The 19,765-nt window shown below is 39.6% G+C and overlaps 1 protein-coding gene across 3 annotated transcripts in view; it reads right to left on the bottom strand.

Annotated features, from left to right (window-relative positions):
- SLC9A6 (solute carrier family 9 member A6) overlaps nt 1-19,765 on the bottom strand; it is a 56,970-nt gene that overhangs the window by 31,355 nt on the left and 5,850 nt on the right. For all 3 annotated transcript variants that reach the window (XM_047764421.1, XM_047764420.1, XM_047764422.1), the window contains 7 exons: nt 14,354-14,553; nt 12,089-12,166; nt 11,730-11,806; nt 11,315-11,427; nt 8,468-8,573; nt 2,342-2,483; nt 419-524 (listed from right to left, as the gene is read on the bottom strand). In XM_047764421.1, the coding sequence (XP_047620377.1) occupies nt 419-524; nt 2,342-2,483; nt 8,468-8,573; nt 11,315-11,427; nt 11,730-11,806; nt 12,089-12,166; nt 14,354-14,553 (822 nt within the window). The remainder of the gene's footprint in view (nt 1-418; nt 525-2,341; nt 2,484-8,467; nt 8,574-11,314; nt 11,428-11,729; nt 11,807-12,088; nt 12,167-14,353; nt 14,554-19,765) is intronic.

Genomic DNA, 19,765 nt, shown 5'->3' with positions numbered 1-19,765 from the left:
AGAGTTCCCAATTTTTAAACTGAAGCTCTTGGTTTTTTTGTTTGTTTGGCTGGTTGGTTTTTTTGTGGCTGCACCCATGGAATGTGGAAGTTCCCAGGCCAGGAATCAAACCCATGCCATGGCAGTGACTTGAGCCACAGTGGTGACACCGCTGGATCCTTACCCTGCCAAACCACCACGAAATTCCTGAGGCTCTTATTTTAAAGGACTAAATTACACACTGAGTGTCAAAACTTTCAGTTGTGACTTAACTTCCATTGAGAATTTTTTGTAACATTCTATAGTGACAGCATAAATCCCAACCCTAACAAGATTGTTCAAATACTAGAGGAGTTGGTTCACTTGTAGAAAAAAAAAAAAAAAGACTGGCTAAGTCACTCTCTACAAAGGTTGACAACTAAAGGACAAGGTAACCTACCTGTGAAACCCCAAGCTTCAGCCAAGAGGAAGGTGCTCCAGGACATCAGGAAGAACAGGCCTGTCTCTAACAACTGGAACTCCCGTAGTTTGGTGAATTTTGTCACGTAAGACTGTCAAGGTTGAGAAGATCTTATAACACAGACATGTGACTAGAAAAAATCAGTAATGAAAGCAAGGACAACATGAAGGCAAACGGAGGCTTCTCCCGCCCAACACCCAAGTCTCAGTGTAAGGTGGCACCAAAGTGAGGCAGCTCTGAACTGAAGTGCTGTACTACGCAGTCAGCAGCTGCCCTTGTGTGAGCAAGTTCTACAGCTCAGCCCATGCAATTGTTTTATGGCTATCACATGCCTCGCAGGAAACCATGGAGTAAAAAGCAGATAGAACAGTAAGGGATAAGAGCGACAGCCTAGATATACAATATGCCAACCCAATTAATTTGTGACCCAAAGCTGGACAGCTTCCATAATTACAGCGATTCACATTTATTAAAAATGAGTCAGAAGTTCCTGTCATGGCTCAGATGTAATGAACCCGACCAGTATCCATGAGGTGTGGGTTCGATCCCTGGCCTCGCTCCGTGGGTTAAGGATCCGGCGTTGCCATGTACTGTGGTCTAGGTCACGGACTCGGCTCGGATCCTGCGTTGCTGTGGCTGTGGTGTAGGCCCACAGCTGCAGCTCCGATTCAACCCCTAGCCTGGGAACCTCCATATGCCATGGGTGCGGCCCTAAAAAACAAACAAACAAAAAATGTCATTTCCAGGAGATTTCATGTTTATTTCCTCCTCCGGCTCCTCTGTGATGTAGAGTATTCCACGAGGAAGACACTGAGGCCTGCCACTCACTTATACCATGTTCGTGGCCATGGAAGGGCCTGAGTCAAGCTGCGGGAGACCTCAGGCGGGAATCTACACTCACTCCAACCACCGTGCACGACAACGCAAAGGGTCAGTTCCTCAAGGAACCTCTTTGGGGGAAGAGATGCTATCTGTTCTGGGTCCTCCTTCAGATCTCTTTTCGCTGTCCCTTTATGCCTCAGTTTGTCTGTAAAAGGTACCCTTTCAATCTTCCGCATACCACAGTAGGGAAGCCTCTTCCAGCACAAGGCTGAAGTAGAGCAAAAGAACAGATTCTTGGAAAAAGTATTTGTTTTATAGGAAAGTACCTTAGAAGTTTTAGAGCTGGAAGCCCTTCAGAGATCCTCAAGTCCCACTCCTCTTCCGGTCCCTGCCCTATACCCCCCTACACTGAGGTCCCATGAGGTGAAGTATCAACGCTTCCCTATCAGAAGCTCTGAAGGCAGAGGCCACAGCTGTCTTGTTTATCTTTGATACAGAGGGCAGAGCACGTGGCATCTAGCAGAAAATCAAGAATTTTTTTGACTGAATACAAGAATGACGTGCTCAGTGTTTCTGACAGCAAACTAGTGGCAGTGCAGAGGACTCAAGAGCAGGAGGTGAAAATCAGTGAGAGCTGAGATGAACTCCCATCTGTCCTAACCCAGGAACCCTATTCTGTTCAGCTGGCATCAAGGCCATACTGTCCTATTTGTCCTATTAAACAAAGAGCAGAAGGCTGCTAGGCTGAACAGCAGCACGGGACACCCAGAGGCTCTTTGGACTGTATTTACCTTGGTATCAATTCCATCTACAACCTTACATTTCACCCTAAAGGGTCACTGTGTCTAATTCGACTTTGGTAGTGCATGTTTGAGGGCATGGAGCCCTATGCAAAACAATGAAATTATTTTATTTAATTATTGGTACAGATGATTGCCTAATGTTTTCAAACTAAGTACTGGGTTGTAAGGTTAATAATTATAACACAATGTCAATTATGGAACTAGGAGAGACCACAAAACACAGTATATGATTACTCTGTGAAGTTAACAAGCAAAGATAAACGTAGTAAAAGGATATTAAAGCTGTCACCACTCCAGTAGCAGCACCCATTGCAAAAGATCCACTGAAGATTCCAAGGAAAATCCCAATAGACTTGAACATGGCTGTGACATCAAAGGTGTGGCTGTTGTCTCCAGCTGGCTGGTATGCTACTATTGAGCTACAAGAGAGAGACTGTTCTTACTTCTGGAAGCAACTTTTACTTTTAAAACATTATCTAAAAATAATAAATAAATGTTAAAAAAATTACCTAGTGTAGAGCCTGAAAGACGAAATCAGAGGAGGGGCAAAAACCAAACACTTTGGATTTGAATTGCCAAAATAAGAACCAAAGGTTACCACATCACAGTAGATCCAGCTAGCAAGAAAATCCAGCCTTTCTTAAACGACAATTTCAAAAGGTAGAACATTTTCAGATCCTCTCTATGAAGGCTGTTGTACCAAGCCTTTTATTCCAGCCCCAAGACACTGGGCAGTACTATTCTTTTATGAATCTGTTTACAACTTACTGGTACTGAGTGACTGAAAGCCCTAACATACTAATGTGAACAAAACTAAAGAAAATCTCCCGTATTTCCAACCGAGGCAGAAGGATATAAGGAATACTAGTCAATACTTAACCTGGTCACATTTTGCGTTTCCAAGGGAAAAAAAAAAAAAAGATGACTGAAGTACCCTTTCAATCCTTAGAATACCAGAATGGGCCCAATGCCTCTGACCTCTTCACTCACTGAAATGGACTTTTATTGGACAAGGGGTTTGAAAGGCCTTCCAAGGAATGAGAATGCACTCAACAGTACTTTTAGCATACCAGCTGGATCCTCCACCTCAAACTTCTGAAAGAAAGTCACTCCCCAAGAGGCTAGACAGGCAATTACAAGGGACATTCTCCATCTTGAACTCATAGTCCAAACCTGGTCTAAAAGTACGTCTTTTAAAACAGTTGCCCCAGGGAATAAATGCAGCTGAGAAAATCACTGCTGCCAGCAGGTCTCTGGCAAAAGCACCTACCATTACTGAATCAATCCTCATCTCATTTAACTGAGGTGCCAGTGTTTTTATAATAAGACCAGATTCAAAGACATCACACAAGTCATGTCAAAGAAAAGGAGAAAAAACACATTCCTAAGAATATAATGAATTCTCCCTGTGGTTACTGCAGTATTTTTTCTGGTTCAAGGCTAACATGTGGCCTTGCTATACCGTGTACACCAAGTTCTCTTTGTACCTCCCTAGTTAAGTTAAAAAACAAAACAAAACAAAATCTTAGACCAATCTAAATTTTCCTAATTTTATCTATTTCACTGAAGTATGGCTCTAACACGAATTTCTGGTAATGGTATCCAGAAGTTTCTGAGACTCAATCTGAATTGAAAAATTGAAACATCTGCATTTAAATCTTCAAAGTGACCTGATCCTTTTGAGACCAGTGGATGTGATGTTGTTTTAGGAACTGTGAAATGGCCTTTAATGTCATGCTATCTTACTACACATAAAGAGCCCCACCACTATAAATGAGGTTTGATTACATTATAACATGAAAAGACGGCAGCCAGCTAGAGAAAAGAAAAGATAGTGCTACAGCAACCTTCTTTCTCCCTGGCGATAGTTTTCAAAATGCTGGCAGGAACAAAAAAAATCAATGCCATGCCTCCCGAGACTGCTTTCCCTGGATTAGTTCACAGAAACTCAAGATTCACACTAATCATTACTTCATTCTTTAATCACTAAAGTGTACAAGAACACAGGAAAAGCGTGGGGGGCTAAAAACAGATAAGAGGTTTGTTTTCTTCCTTTTCAGGCAAATGCAGGCCTCTGGACTGAAATATTAACTCATCTTTTCTACATCAGTCAACATTTTATCTTGAAGCAACAACATTTTGATGAATACATCTTTTAAAATCCTGAGAGTAACACAATATACTATGCAGGACAGAAAATCACCCCATCATTCCACTTCCCTGACAAATCTCTTACTTTCCTTCTGTATTTCTCTCCCTTCTTTTTGTTACATGCATGCCATTTCATGTTTAGTTGTAATCAGAGTGAACCGATGGTTTTGAATTCTGATTCTTCAACTGACAATGACATAAGAATTATTACAATCTCCCTAACCGAGGTTTTTTAAGACTTCAAAAATGGTCCAAATGAATGGAACATAATTCACTTAACCATTTCCTCGTTGTGGAGCATTTAAAAGTCACTTCTAATATTTCTGCTACTATAAATAACAGTGTGAAAGAACATATTTGTACTTTTTAAAAATTTTGGACTATTTCCCTGTGCTACACTCCTAAAATAGGGTATTACTCTACCTATGGCTCCTTTCACATGTTGAGCAATGGCTTCTCAATAGATCTGGATGACATTCTAGGAGGGAAATATGACTTTATCCCTCAATTTTTTAGTGATCATATCCATCGACCTAGAAATACTCCTTCTAAAAATTATCCACAGAAATACTCTCAAGGATTCAGACATTTTCACATAAACATGTTCACGCTAGTGCTATTCACAATAATACAATGTTAGAAACCACCAAATACTAATCAATAGGGTATCGGAGGGGTGAATTTGTCGTGTATCTGTACAATGGAACAATGGAGGTACTGACAGTAGAACGTCCAAGTGCAAAAAGCAAGTTACAGAAAAGTATATATACGCCTCTTTTTGTCTAAAAATTAATATATTTAGGAGTTCCCTTGTAGCTCAGCAGGTTAAGGATACGGCACTGTCACTGCTATAGCTCAGGTCACTGCTGTGATAAAGGTTCCATCCCTGGCTCAGGAACCTCCAAGTGCCACAGGGGTGGCAAAAAAAAAAAAAAAAAAAAAGACTGCTAACCTGTTGGGTCAAAAAACAAACAAAAACAACTTTGGACATAAATTTCAAGAAGGGATATCTTAACCTGTTAACTGCCAAACAGAAGCCCTTCGGAAAGGGGTCCCCCTCTTTGTACAAGGCTGTTTCTATAGAATATACACACTAGAAACTCATTGACCTAACAGAAGTCAACACAAAGAAGACTACTTCTACCTAATGTACTTTTAAAGACAAATGAAAGATGATGCCGAACGTATCGCTGAGCACTCCAGCTCGTAAGCTCCCATAGGCTGCAGCATAACTGCCTTCCCTTCTTCTCTGTGGCAGCAACTTACTGGATCACCCCTGTGAAGACACTCACACAGCTAACAATTGCCCTGTACGACAGCCTTCCCCACCGCAGTTCCACCAGACTATGCAATGAGTCAACTTCTCTCCTACGAATTTAGACTAGTACTAGCTAAGGACCATCCTTAGGAAAAGTGAGAAAACTATCACTTGAATCGTTCTCTACAAGGCTGAATCCTCTCACAGGGCCCAATGTGAGAAAGCTGCAGGAGGAGAAGTCCTGCTCCCTTTGGGAGAAGCGTTATGGAAAGGGCATTCTCTTTCTAACACATTTGTTCTTCACCAACACTGATACACAAACCCCCAAGCTCTGAATTTACCAGTGAGTTTTTTCTTTTAACACTAACTGTTCTTAAAATTGCAGGACATGGAGTTCCTGTCATGGGTCACTGGTTAACAAACCCGACCAGCATCCATGAGGACGCGGGTTCAATCCCCAGCCTTGCTCAGTGGGTTAAGGATCCGGTGTTGCCGTGAACTGTGGTGTAGGTCGCAGATGGGGCTCAGATCTGGCATTGCTGTGGCTGTGGTATAGGCTGGCGGCTACAGCTCCGATTGGACTCCCAGCCTGGGAACCTCCAGATGCCATGAGTGTGGCCCTCAAAAGACTAAATAAATAAATAAATAAATAAATAAAGTTGCAGGGAAGAAGTTGCTTTATTAATGGGAAAGCTGAGGCACAGGACACATTAGTTTAAAACAAGACTGGAAGAGAGATTTTTCTGACTCTTCCTCTGTTAGGGCCATGAACACTTATTACATATAGTAAGATGATTAAGGAGCAGAATAGTTATTCAGGATGGTGAACTGATGCTAAAAATAACTGCCTGTTCCCTATTCTCTGTCGGGTAGCACTGGAGAGCTCACATGTTCCTATTACTGAAAACTTCAACAATCTTTGTAGCTTCAGTTTTTGTAACATATAAGTTATAAGCATATTATCCATTTCTTCCTCCCTTTGAATCATAGAAAAGCCAGGGATCAGATCAGAAGCACAGTGACAACCTGCACCCAGCTGTGGCAACACCGGATCCTTAACCCACTGTGCCAGGCTGGGGATCAAACCTGTGTCCCAGTGCTGCAGGGATGCTGTCGACCCGACCCTGTTGCACCACAGCAGGAACTCCTAGGCTTTATTTCTTAAATTAAATTTACATTAGTGGTAGACGGCACAAAAAAAATCTGGCAATAAATATGGTGAAGGAGGTAAAATTCACATACATTTACAGTCACGAAAGAGAGCTGATCTTTTGCACATGTTCATACACAACATTTAACGGATTAGTGTTACCTCTCAGAAAGGCTAATTTTCCACTTTGTAGTCAGACAATAGGGCAATCAAGCTATGTGAACCAGAGTCGGTGACAGATTACTTTCATCGTTAATGAAGTGGAAATGAAGGAAAGAAAGAAAAGTAATAAGGAGGAAATGTGAAGGGCTTTTACTGCTCTATCATAGAAAGTTCTGGTATGGAATAAAAGCAACTATCTGTAGGGTTAAATATTTGCTTAACAGGAGTAGGAGTGAGTTGGCAGGACCGAGTTCCTCAGAAGTTCAGACCCACTTTTACCTGAAAATACCTTCTAATAGCATGCACAGTAATTTCTATAGCTAGATTAAGACATTTTCATTAACCATCTTTAAAAAGGGTACTCTTTAACACTTCTTAAAATTAAAGTTTCTGAAATGATTATGTTAAATAAGAGAAATACAAATTAAACTATGAGGTATTTCTCAATTATCAAATTGGCAAAAATTCAAAAGTCTGACAAATATTCTCTTGGTGAAGCCATGAGGAAACAGGCACTCCCATAATTTGGTGGTTTAAATGCAAAACAGCATAATGCTTTTTCACAGGCAATTTAGCAGTGTAACGAAATTACAACTGTATTTACCCATTAACCCACTAATCTTACTTCTGGAAATTTATTGTACCAATACACCTATGTATGTATAAAACAGTTAAGTTCAAGGTTAATCAATATGGCATTACTTGAAATAGCAAAGGACTGAAAATCCTTTATACTTCAGCAACAGAAGACTGATTAAATACACCATAGTACAGTTCATGATATTGTACATAGAATACTATGTGGCTACAAACAAAGAATGAGAAATTCCTTGTTTTGATAAAGATCTCCAGAATACAGTTATGCCAAAGTCCGATATAGAACATATATAGCACATTACTTTTTTTTTTGTCTTTTTGCCTTTTCTAGGGCCGCTCCTGCGGCATAAGGAGGTTCCCAGGCTAGGGGTCTAATCGGAGCTGTAGCCGCAGGCCTACACCACAGCCACAGCAACGCCGGATCCTTAACCCACTGAGCGAGGCCAGGGATCAAACCTGCCACCTCATGGTTCCTAGTCGGATTCGTTAACTGCTGAGCCACGATGGGAACTCCCCAGCACATTACTTTTAAAATAAGAATATTTATTCATATGCATGCTTGATTTGAATTAAGAAATACTAGGATACCCTAGAAACTAATAAAAATGACTAACTATAAGGGGCTGGGGAAATAGGTAGATGAGGACCTGAGTAAGAACATGACTTTTCAATGTACACCCTTCTATATAGTTTTGATGTTTGAAACACGTGAATATGTGTCTATGCCCAAAACTTAATTTAGTGAAAAAATGTCCATGTTATAATGTTAAAACAAAATACAAAATTATATATATACTACAATCACAACAATGTAAAAATACTACACATTGAAAAAAAAGAATTTAAAAAATGTCCTTGAATGTTTACAGTAATAGTCTTCAGGTTTGGGGAGTACATATTTTTTTCTTCCTTTTCTTCTTTGCACTTCCCATGTTATCTATAAGCATGTATTTCTTCAAGAGGAAAAAAATGCTTCTGTTTTTCAAATGTTTCCATTCATAATATACTTCGCTTAATAAGTTATTTTTGGTTCTTAGCAGCCTAACATTCAATATACGAAATATAATAAGAAAACAAACACTTACGAAGATAGCACTATGGCAACAGCATCATTGAGGACACTTTCACCAAAAAGAAGTGCATAGAGTTCAACATCAACTTGAAGCTCGTGGAATATGGCAAGAACAGTCACTAGCAAATAGAAAGAGTCAGAGGAATATTAAGATGTTACAAATATAATATTTCCCTTCCATAGATGATCATAAGTTATTTAGAAATTCATTTTTTCCATCTAAAACTTTAATTAAAGTATAATTTACAATCTTGTGCCAACTTCTGCTATACAGCAAATTGACCCAATCATACATACATATACATTCTTTTTCTCATACTATCTTCCATCATGGTAATGCCATTTGTAGCAACATAGATGCAACTAGAGAATTCTCACACTAAGTGAAATAAGTCAGAAATAGAAAGACAAATACCATATGATATCACTTATATCCGGAATCTAATATATGGCACACATGAACCTATCTAGAAATTCATTTATTCATCTCAGATTCGATCTTAACAAATATTCTCTTACTATATTAAAGACTCAGCAACTTTATGTCAATATTTTTCTTTTCCCTGACGTGTACCTATAGTATATACTTCCTCTCTCTTATAAAGAACTGAAAATCATCTTGGAGGACTGACTTGGCCTACATTCTTCATGCGAATGCTAATAATCTTGTACATCTCTTTTCCATAAAGAATACATTCAGGATTCCTTACAGACCAGGTGATCATTAATCTTTGATGAAGAAGACTATTATGAAAAGCATTTCCTGCCACAAACTTCATTTTTTCCTTGGAGCCGTACAACTCACTTCTATTTATTTGACTCACCAATTTCAAGCATACCAGTTCAGCAAAGACAGTAGAAAATGAAAACACAAGTTTGGTTTTCAGTTGGGATAAAATTTATGACCAGAATTACAGGTGCTATATTTAACTTAATAAGAAGCCAACTATCATGCCATTACAGCTTGAGGGGAAAAAACCTGTTTTTAGGAAACAATTACATGAGAATTCTTGAAAAATCAGAAGAGAGTAAAGTTGCATTCTAACTTTAATTGCTGCGTTACATACAACTCACTTGCTAAATAAACCCAAGCAAACACAAAAGATTGTTATAAGCAGGGTTGGGAGGGCCTTTTCAAATGTCAACCAAAAAACAGGAAGCTTGTATTTAAAAAGACACAGTTTCTAGTGCAAAGCACTTCATCTGGCATATGCTGATACCAAAGCTAACCAAGAGAAGGAGAAAAGGAGGGCAGGAGAAAAGGCTGTAGAATTTTAAAGAGAGAACCTCTGGCTTACTCTTCTATCGAGCGAACAACTGCAAAATTAAAGAATTATTATAGGGGCAAATACCTATATAATTCAGAAGAAATATAACTATCCAACTTTATATAACCAAAACGGTTTTGCTTGAACCATTCAGGCAATACTCCTAGCAAAACAAAATCAGAAGTTTTAAGTAATGTAGCCAGTCCAACTGACTCAGATTTCTCACTGACTCTGAAAAATCAAGGACCTTGCTTCTAGTGAGAGAACATAGAAAACATAGACCACTGGCTCCTTGCAAAAACCATCTCATCTTCATATTGATAATGAGAACAGCTACAAACTGTAAGGGAGTAAGTAGCCTTGACTATCTCCAAGGAGGGATATGATTTTCAGTTTTAAAAATGCCAAACTACACAAATGCCTCTCCAAAATGTCCTCTGAGCTTTAAAAATTATATCTTATATAACTGGGAACTATATCTAGTCACTTATGACAGAGCATGATAATGTGAGAAAAAACAATGTGTGTGTGTGTGTGTGTGTGTGAGAGAGAGAGAGACTGGGTCACCTTGCTGTACGGTAAAAAAGTGACAGAACACTATAAACCAGCTATAATGGAAAAAAATAAAAATCATTAATTAAAATAAATAAATAAAAATTTTTAAAAATCATCTCATATAGAGCACATTTCCTACTTTCTAGAAGGCCCTCTGTTATCAGCATTAACATAGCAATTCAGAGATAACCTTAGGATCCTACCTTTAATTATGCTGGATGATAATTAAAGAAGATTATTAACTTACAAGGTCAAAGGGTAAAACAGAACAAATCTCTACTAAGGATCTAAAGTCTAGTGAAAGAATGCATTCATCCTTAGTGCAAAAAAAACGCAGTCTCTGCTCTTATCCCTACATCTTCAGCCCACATATTCTCTAAATTCTTAATACGAATGTGGCTGTGAAGCTCACCAATATTATATTAGGAAAACTACAATCTAATTCATCCACCTCAGTACAATTAAATTCATTCTCTAGTCATGCCACTATCAAAACTATTTTATAATCAGAAAGGCAATTTTATAAAAAAACAATTCTTCAATGTGTATTATAGCCCATCAATGACCCAAAAATCATTCTTGTTCTTGCACAACGGCCTTCCAACAATCATTTAAAAATTTTTTCTTACTTTTAAATGCAGAAAGTTGAATGTAAACAGATTTTTAGGGATCTAGAAGTTTGAAAGGAAATGTATAATTATTACCCATCTTAACTCCTATAGTTCATCTTCTACAGCCAGTCACTTGGGAGAGAGACCAACCTGAAATTCTGGAGAAAATACCTTATAGCCCAGTCTAAACTGCATCAAATTGTGGATCAGTAATAGGAAATAGAAGAAAGAGAAAAAAATGTCTGCTTAAGCCAAAAGGAACCATGAATTTTGCTTTTTTTCCTCTACAACTGGAAAATATAGTAATATGGGGAGTACCTAATCCTAAATTCTACACCTCGAAGGAAGAAATACCCACACACGTGCACTGATGACCAAACACTGTACAGCTTAAGTACTTGGGCCCCATTCCCATGTAAAACATACCTGGATCAGTTGCCGATACAATGGCACCAAAGAGCAGGCAATCTGTAAAGTAAAAATCTCCCGCAAGTTGTCCGGTTACTTTCATCAGTGTTACACAGCCGTACATTATCGATCTGTTCAATAAACATATTTCTACTTTAGAAAAAAACATCAACTGTTAAAGAAGTCAGAACATAGTAAGCACAAGAAGATAGGTCTACTGCAGTGCTTTGTGACTAATCCCAAATTTACCTTATGCCATTTAAATAAGGTAATGCCTTAGCCTTAAGGAAAACTCAAACAACTTATTATCTATGTGAATACATTTTACTGCAAAAGTCCTTAAACACATTCAAGAACACTGCATAAATCAAATATGTATTATTTTAAAATTATAATTTGAAGGCGAAAAGTGTTTTAAGCCTCAAGTACTTACCCAATTACAAAACAAGAAATTGCAGTTCCAAGAAAAGCGTATGCTAGGATAGACCCAAGGTTTCGAAAGAAGTGTCTCTGACAAAAAAAAAAGTTACACAGTGTAAGAATACGCACCAATTATTTAAAAAAGAAAAGGTTTTCTCTTCTAGTATGCTATGCTAATATCAAATGCATTATTCATTAAAGGAGATAAGAGAAAGAATTTTTGGATAGGCGTAAATTTTGGCATCTCAAAAGGATAAGGAGAGAGGGGAGAGCGGGGAACCTGGAAAGAACTGCCTGTTACTGAAGTGTCAAGGATGATAAAGCCCTGGAATTTAAGGTTGTTCACAGCATATAAAATACAAAGGCACTTACTCTTTTCAGACTATATCCCGCATAAAATATGATAGGAGGAAGTAATATGTTGAAAAATACTTCCGGATCAAAAGTAACCTGTTAAAATAAAGAGATTTTTTTAAATGAATTCCCTCAGATTTCATATTACATCATCAAATGAGCAAAATGAAAAAAGATTAAATGTTAAATTGGCAAAAGGCAAGAATATTACTACTGTGGTAAATGAAAAATAGGACAATCGTTGTTCCACTTCTCAACTAAATGACAAGGAGATCACATTGGAACAGTCAGTTCAGTCTTATCTGTGTGAGGTATGTTTAAATATATTATAGGCGTTCCCATCATGGCTCAGTAGTAACGAACCCGAATCCATGAGGAGGCAAGGTTCTATCCCTGGCCTTGCTCAGTGGGTTAAGGATCTGGTGTTGCCATGAGCTGTGGGGTAGGCTGCAGACACTGCTCAGATTCTGCTCTGCTGTGGCTGTGGTGTCGGCCAGCAGCTACAGTTCCAATTCGACCCCTAGCCCGGGAACTCCCATGTGCTGCAGGTGCGGCCCTAAAAAGCAAAAATAAAAATTAAAAAAAAAATAAAGTACTATTATAGTAAAAATCTTTAAAATAAGAGAAAGCATGAACATATCTTTGCTATAAATAAAAGAGACCCAATAGAATTCCCTCTGTGGTGCAACAGGATCAGCAGCATCAACGCTGGGATGCAGGTTCGATCCCTGGCCTGGCACAGTGGGTTAAGGATCCAGCACTACTGCACCTGTGGCTGGGATCTGATCACTGGCCCAGGAACTCCATATGCTGCAGGTAGGTCAAAAAAGGAAAAAAAAAAGAGACCCCAAACTGGTAACATAAAATCTAGGGGTATAGCATTATTATCAGCAAGAGGAAAACAGACTTTTTGCATAAGTAACATTTCTAAAGGTATACAACATATTATGGTAAAAAGTTTCTGTACAATTCAAATTTCTAGTCCTGATAGCCCATACCTTTTAATACCTCTTCCCTATAATAATACAGACACCCCCTTCTGTTCATAAGGCTGTAGTAGGATTTGACATGAACACAAAGCAGCTACACACATACCCATGCTAAAACTTCATTCCCTAGAACTTTTAAGGAACTGGAATTTTTCCACAGGTGGAAAAACCCTTGCTGCAAAGTAAACTTGAAGTTTGTAGGCAATTTTAAAAACCATTAAAGATGGTCAGGAACACAACCAAGTAGCTATAAAAGCCAAGTCCTGCCAATGTAGAAGGCGGAAGCAGAGGCAAATGGCCAAGGGTGGGTAAAAACAGAGACACGAGCAAAGAGGCCCTGAGAAGCTTCAGGATAGAAACTATGAGAGGGAGAGGGACAGGAGAATGCAGCTCCAGGAATGTCTGGGAGCCGGGAAAAGGCAACCCAACCTACATCAAGCTTCATGCACAGCATGGTACACTAACTGCTACTCAGACTGAGGCCCCTGAAGTTACACCAGATTATTAATTAAAGAAAGATTAAGTTGTGCTTAGTATTAGAGTATAATCAAGGAGTTCCCACTGTGGCACAGTAGGTTAAGAAACCAACTGCAGCAGCTCGGGTTGCTGCGAAGGCTCAGGTTTGCTCGTTGCCCTGGCACAGTGGGTTAAAGGAACTGGCCTTGCTTCAGCCATGGCTTGGATTCAATCCCTGGCCAAGGAACATCCATGTGCCACGAGTGTGGCCATAAAAATTCAAAAAAAAAAAAAAACCATAATCAAGGCAAGAAAGAATACAAAATATTTTAATGGAGGGAGTTCTATTGTGGGGCAGTGGGCTAAGGATCCGGCATTGTCACTGCTGCAGCCTGGGTCGCTGCTGTGGCTTGGGTTTGATCCCTGGCCCAGGAACTTCCACATGCCTTGGGCAAGGCCAAAAATAAAAAATGTAAAATTTTAGGTCCTATCAAACAAACTCACTGTGCTGAAGTACTATAAAACCTCAAGGGCCATAAGCAATTTGAAAGAAACACTTATAAATTCTGCTTAACTCAATACTGGTCACCATTTATTACAACTGTAAACATTTACAGAGTGAAACAAAAAAGGTTATGCTACTTAGCCTCAATCAGAAAAATGAGGCTACAGACATGTCAATTTCCTTCGCACCGCTTTACATTCATTGAGGTCTGCTCCACTTTAAAAGACTGATTATTCTAAATATCATTAAAAATTCATTATTTTTCTCCTGAATGACTTTGCTGCTATTATACTTTTGTAAAAATTCAAAGACTCCCTTTAACGACAAACTTACCTTCCTAAGCATTTCATTATCTTGAACGTTATTGAGTTCATGGGAACTAATCTCTCCTTTCAGCGTATACTCATAAAATTTTCCACTAACGTTTACCAATAAGGTCGTTGGGCTTGACTGCACTTCACAGCTCAGGGTCACGTTATTTACATCACTTGGAACATGAATGCCATATCGAAGCACAAGGCCCACCAAAAGACCTGGAAATAATAAAAGGATAACATAAGCTCTTCTTTTAGACAAAGACTACTTCTTTTGCACCCCACACATACCTTTGGATTGATAATAGGAACTCTTTTATGGTAGTCCCCTGAGTTCAAAACTCATTTTTAGACCAAATGCAGTTACATTTTTAATTTTTATTTCTTTGCTTTTTAGGGCCACACCTGCGGCATGTGGAAGTTCCCAGGCTAGGGGTCAAATCGGAGCCGCAGCTGCTGGCCTACACCACAGCCACAGCAATGGGATCCGAGCCACGTCTGCGACCTACACCACAGCTCACGGCCACGCCAGATCCTTAACCCACTAAGCAAGGCCAGGGATTGAACCCGCCTCCTCATGGATACTGGTTGGGTTCATTAACCACCGAGCCACGAAAGGAACTCCTGCAGTGACATTTTAAAGCATTAATGAATTCACAAATCTAAGAGTCTGCTATTCTAATCATCCAGTGATACAGAAGGGGACAAAATTCCCTAGGGTAACAACACATGTCACTGTATTCCTAGATCAGGATATAAATAACTGATTAGGATAGAAACAAAATGAGAAAATACATTCAAATCACCTGTACAGAGAATATGCTCCAAGGTATCCCAACCTGACAATGTAATCATGTTAGAAATGTGTTGACCACCTCCATCCGTCAATTCACAAGACTTAAACACATGCACTTCTCAAGTTACTCCTAAAGCACATGGCTGGCCAAACAATACAAACTTTACAAACTGGAAAGTCAATGATGTTTGTAGATTGACTGAGTTCTTCTAATATTAAAAGGTCAGATTTTAATTTTTTTTTTTGTCTTTTTGCTATTTCTTGGGCCGCTCCCGCGGCTAGGGGTCGAATCGGAGCTGTAGCTGCCAGCCTACACCAGAGCCACAGCAACTCGGGATCCGAGCCACGTCTGCGACCTACACCACAGCTCACGGCAACGCTGGATCCTTAACCCACTGAGCAAGGCCAGGGATCGAACCCGCAACCTCATGGTTCCTAGTCGGATTCGTTAACCACTGAGCCACGACGGGAACGCCAGAATTTAATTTTAAAATAGATGTTGTAAAATCAAAACATGGAATAGAAGTCCTGACTCTGACACTATGATATCAATGTATTACTAGAATTTCACCTGGACCATCACACTGATATTCAAAGATGCACAATGTTCTAGTTACTATAAAACTATACTGACCAATAGGTTTAATAATGATCTTATGGAGATATAATTCACATAGCACAAATTTTACACTTTTAAGCTGTACAATTCCATGGCTTTCAGTATATTCACAAAGTTGTATATTCACCACTTGGATCACTACTATCCAATTCAAAAACATTTTCACTGCTCCAAAAAGAAATCCTAAACCTATTAGCAGTTACTCTCCATTTCTTCCCACCTCAACTCCCATTCCCCTGGCAACCACTATTCTACTTTTTCTCTACCCAGATTTACCTATTCTGGACATTTGATATAAACAGAATCTTACAACATGTGACCTTTTATGCCGGGCTTCTCTTACTCAGCATGTTTTCAGGGTTCACCCATGTCATAGCATGTATCAGAAATCCATTCCTTTTTATGGTCAAATAATATTCCATTGTATAAATATACCTCAACTGCATATTGAATTCAAATGTCAGGAACTTTCCTGAACTCCACTATTAGTAGCCTTTCACCTTCCTATCTCTTTTCATTCTAACCAGTCAGCCTTTCTTTTAATATATGTGAATGGAATATGTGCCAAGCAGGTTCACAGATGAAAACAAGATCCCTCCTTCAAGGAGCTCTTAATCCGGTTAGCAAAAACAGACTGAATAAACAATTAGAACATGACATATACATACATATATACATACGTGTGTGCATGTGTGTGTGTGTGTGTGTGCAAGGTATTATAAAACAGAAAAGATGTGCCTAAGCAAGTCCGAAAGAGTGGGGCATTAGGAAAGTCTTTCCAGAGGTGTCAGCTAAGCAAGTCACAAAGTAAAAGAAAGTGATTTTCCAAGTAGGAGGAAGAGCAGGACACATCCAGTTATGGAAGAGTGAGGAACCATAGTCTGTTCAGGGAATCATACATAGTTCAGTATGGCTGGGATATAAAGCGGCAAGAGCCGAGGTGTGAAAGATTGGCACGAGCTGAATCATAAAGGACCTGGCATATTGGGAAAGGGTGTTTAGACTTCATCCTGAAAGCAAAAGGAAGCCGCAGAACAGTTTTAAGCAGAGGCTTGACATCAGATTTCTATTTTAGCAAGACTGGTTTAGAATACAGAGGTTCAGAAGGGCCAGCTAGAAAGCCACTGCTGACATTCAGGCACTGAGTACAGGCCTAATCTAAGAGAGCAGAGATAGGGAGAGGGGGAGATTTTTTACAGTATTATCTTGTAGAAGGATCTGATGGCTGAGAAGGCTGGGAGGAAGGGAGATGAAAAACTAAGAGGAACCTAAACTGACTTGGCAACTAGGTGGGTAAGCTGGCCTGGCCCATCTGGTAGGTAAGAAGGCCAGTCAGTGAGACAGGGAACAGGTTTACAGGGGAAAATGCACAGTTCCGTTTTAGACATGCTGAGTTTGATGTACTTGTGACACATGCATAGCTGAGTACGTGGGATCTGGAGCTCAAGGAAGAGGGGGCTCAACTGGAGATACACACTCGGCCATCATAAGATGGTTGAAGTTAGGTGCAGATGGCATTTCCCAGGGAGCAAATAAAATGGGGAGAGGACTATGGATATACGCCCAGAGTTTTATGCCAAAATTAAGGGGCTGGTAAAGGAGGAGGAGACCATGAAGAAGTTTAAGAAAGAAAAGCTACAGGAGGAGGAAGTGATGAAAACCAGCAAATGCTGCAGCAAAGTCAAGGGAGACAGACATTAAGAAGTGTCCACTGGCAGATGAATGGATTAAGAAGATGTAGTACAAGTACATAATGGAATATTACTTGGCCATAAAAAAGAATAAAATAATGCCATTTTCAGCAACATGGATAGACCTAGAGATTATCATACTAAGTGAAGTGAGTCTGAAAGACAAATACCATATGATATCACTTATATGTGAAATCTAAGATATGGCACAAATGAATCTATCTACAAAACAGAAACAGACCTTCAGACAAAGAGAAAAGACCTGTGGTTGCCACGGGGGGAAGGGAAAGCGAGAGGGATGGACTGGGAATTTGGGGTTAGTAGATGCAAACTATTACATTTAGAATGGATAGACAACTAGGTCCCCCTGTATGGCACAGAAAACCATATCCAATCTCCTGGATAAATTATAATGGAAAGGAATATTTTTAAAAATGAATGTATATGTGTGTATAACTAAGCCACTGTGTTATGCAAGAGAAATTAGCACAGCATTGTAAATCAACTATACTTTACTTTCAAAAAAGTGTCCATCGGGTTTGGCAACAAGGAGGTCATAGGTGACCTTGGTAAGAGCAGTTTCAGTGGAGCAGTGGGGGTGAGAGTGGGAAGTGATAAAGCAGAAACGGGGACTGTAAGAGCAGTCAGCTGGGAAGGGAGGAGGAAGCAGAGATGAAGGACTCTCCTGCCCCCACCCTTCTCTCTACATATTTTATGGGCCCATCTGATGCATATGGAGGTTCCTAGGCTAGGGGTCGAATCAGAGCTACGGCTGCCAGCCTACGCCACAGCCACAGCAACCCTGGATCCGAGTCCCAACTGCAACCTGTGCTGCAGCTTGTGGCAATGCCGGATCCTTAACCCACCGAGTAAAGCCAGGGATGGAACCCACATCCCCACAGAAACAAGGTCAGGTCCTTAACCCATTGAGTCACAATGGGAACTCCCACACATATTTTTTAAAAGTGAGCGGCAATGAGTAAATGGTAAAAACAGTACAATGACATCAACTCTAAAAACATTTTAGCAAAGGCTCATATTTAAAATAAATGAGTAGGCCAGCAGCTACAGCTCTGATTTGACCCCTAGCCTGAGAACTTCCACATGCCACAGGTGTGGCCCTAAAAAGACAAAAAAAGAAAAAAGGGGGACTTCCCATTGTGGCTTAGTGGTAATGAACCCAACTAGTATCCACGAGGACATGGGTTCAATCCCTGGCCTTGCTCAGTGGGCTGAGGATCCGGCATTGCCGTGAGCTATGCTGTAGGTCACAGAAGTGGCTTGGATCTGGCATTGCTGTGGCTGTGGTGTAGGCCAGCAGCTACAGCTCTAATTCGACCCCTAGCCTGGGAACTTCCATGTGCTGTGGGTGCAGCTCTAAAAAAAAAAAAAAAGAGAGAGAGAGACAAAAAAAAAAATAAAGATAAAATATTGACAGATCTCATGCCTCATAAGGGACTAATATCCAAAATATATAAAGAACTCATACAAACTCAATGGCAAAATAACAAATGATCTGATTTTAAAAATTGGGCAGAGCATCTGAATAAACATTTTTCCCAAGAAGACAAAGGTACATAAAAAGATGCTCAGCATTCCTCATGATCAGGGAAATACAAATCAAAACCACAATGAGACAGTACTTCACACATGTTTGAATGGCAATTATCAAAAAGACAAAAAATAGCAAGTGGCGGGGATATGGCGAAAAGGTAACCCATGAGCACTATCGGTGGGAATGTAAATTGCTGCAGCCACTGTGGAAAACAGTACACAAGTTCCTTAAGAAACTAAAACTAGAACTACTATATAATCCATCAATTTCACTTTGGGGTATTTATCCAAGGAAAATGAAAACATTAAATCAAAAAGATATTTGGACCCCTATGTTCACTACAGCATTATTTACAAGAGCCAAGATATGGAACCAACCTAAGTGTCAATCGATGGATGAATAGATAAGAAGATATGGTACATATATACACAACAGAATATTCTTTAGCCATAAAAAATAATGAAATCTAGTCATTTGAAACAGGTATGGACCTGTAGGGTGTTACTAAGTGAAATAAGTCAACCAGTGAAAGACAAATACCATATTCTCTCTTATATGTGGAATCTAAAAAAAAAACAAAACAAAATAAAAAATGGAGTTCCCTGGTGGCTCAAAAGGTTAAGGATCCAGCATTGTCACTGCTGTGGCTCAAGTCACTGCTATGGTGCAGGTTTGATCCCTGGCTCAGGAACTTCTGCATGATGCAGGCACAGCCAAACCACTTCCCCCGTTAAAAAAAACTAAAAAACAAAAAACAAGCTCAATAGATA

Source organism: Phacochoerus africanus, chromosome X, assembly GCF_016906955.1.
Source record: "Phacochoerus africanus isolate WHEZ1 chromosome X, ROS_Pafr_v1, whole genome shotgun sequence".
Taxonomy (NCBI): domain Eukaryota; kingdom Metazoa; phylum Chordata; class Mammalia; order Artiodactyla; family Suidae; genus Phacochoerus; species Phacochoerus africanus.
This window is presented reverse-complemented; position numbering and strand designations above follow the sequence as displayed.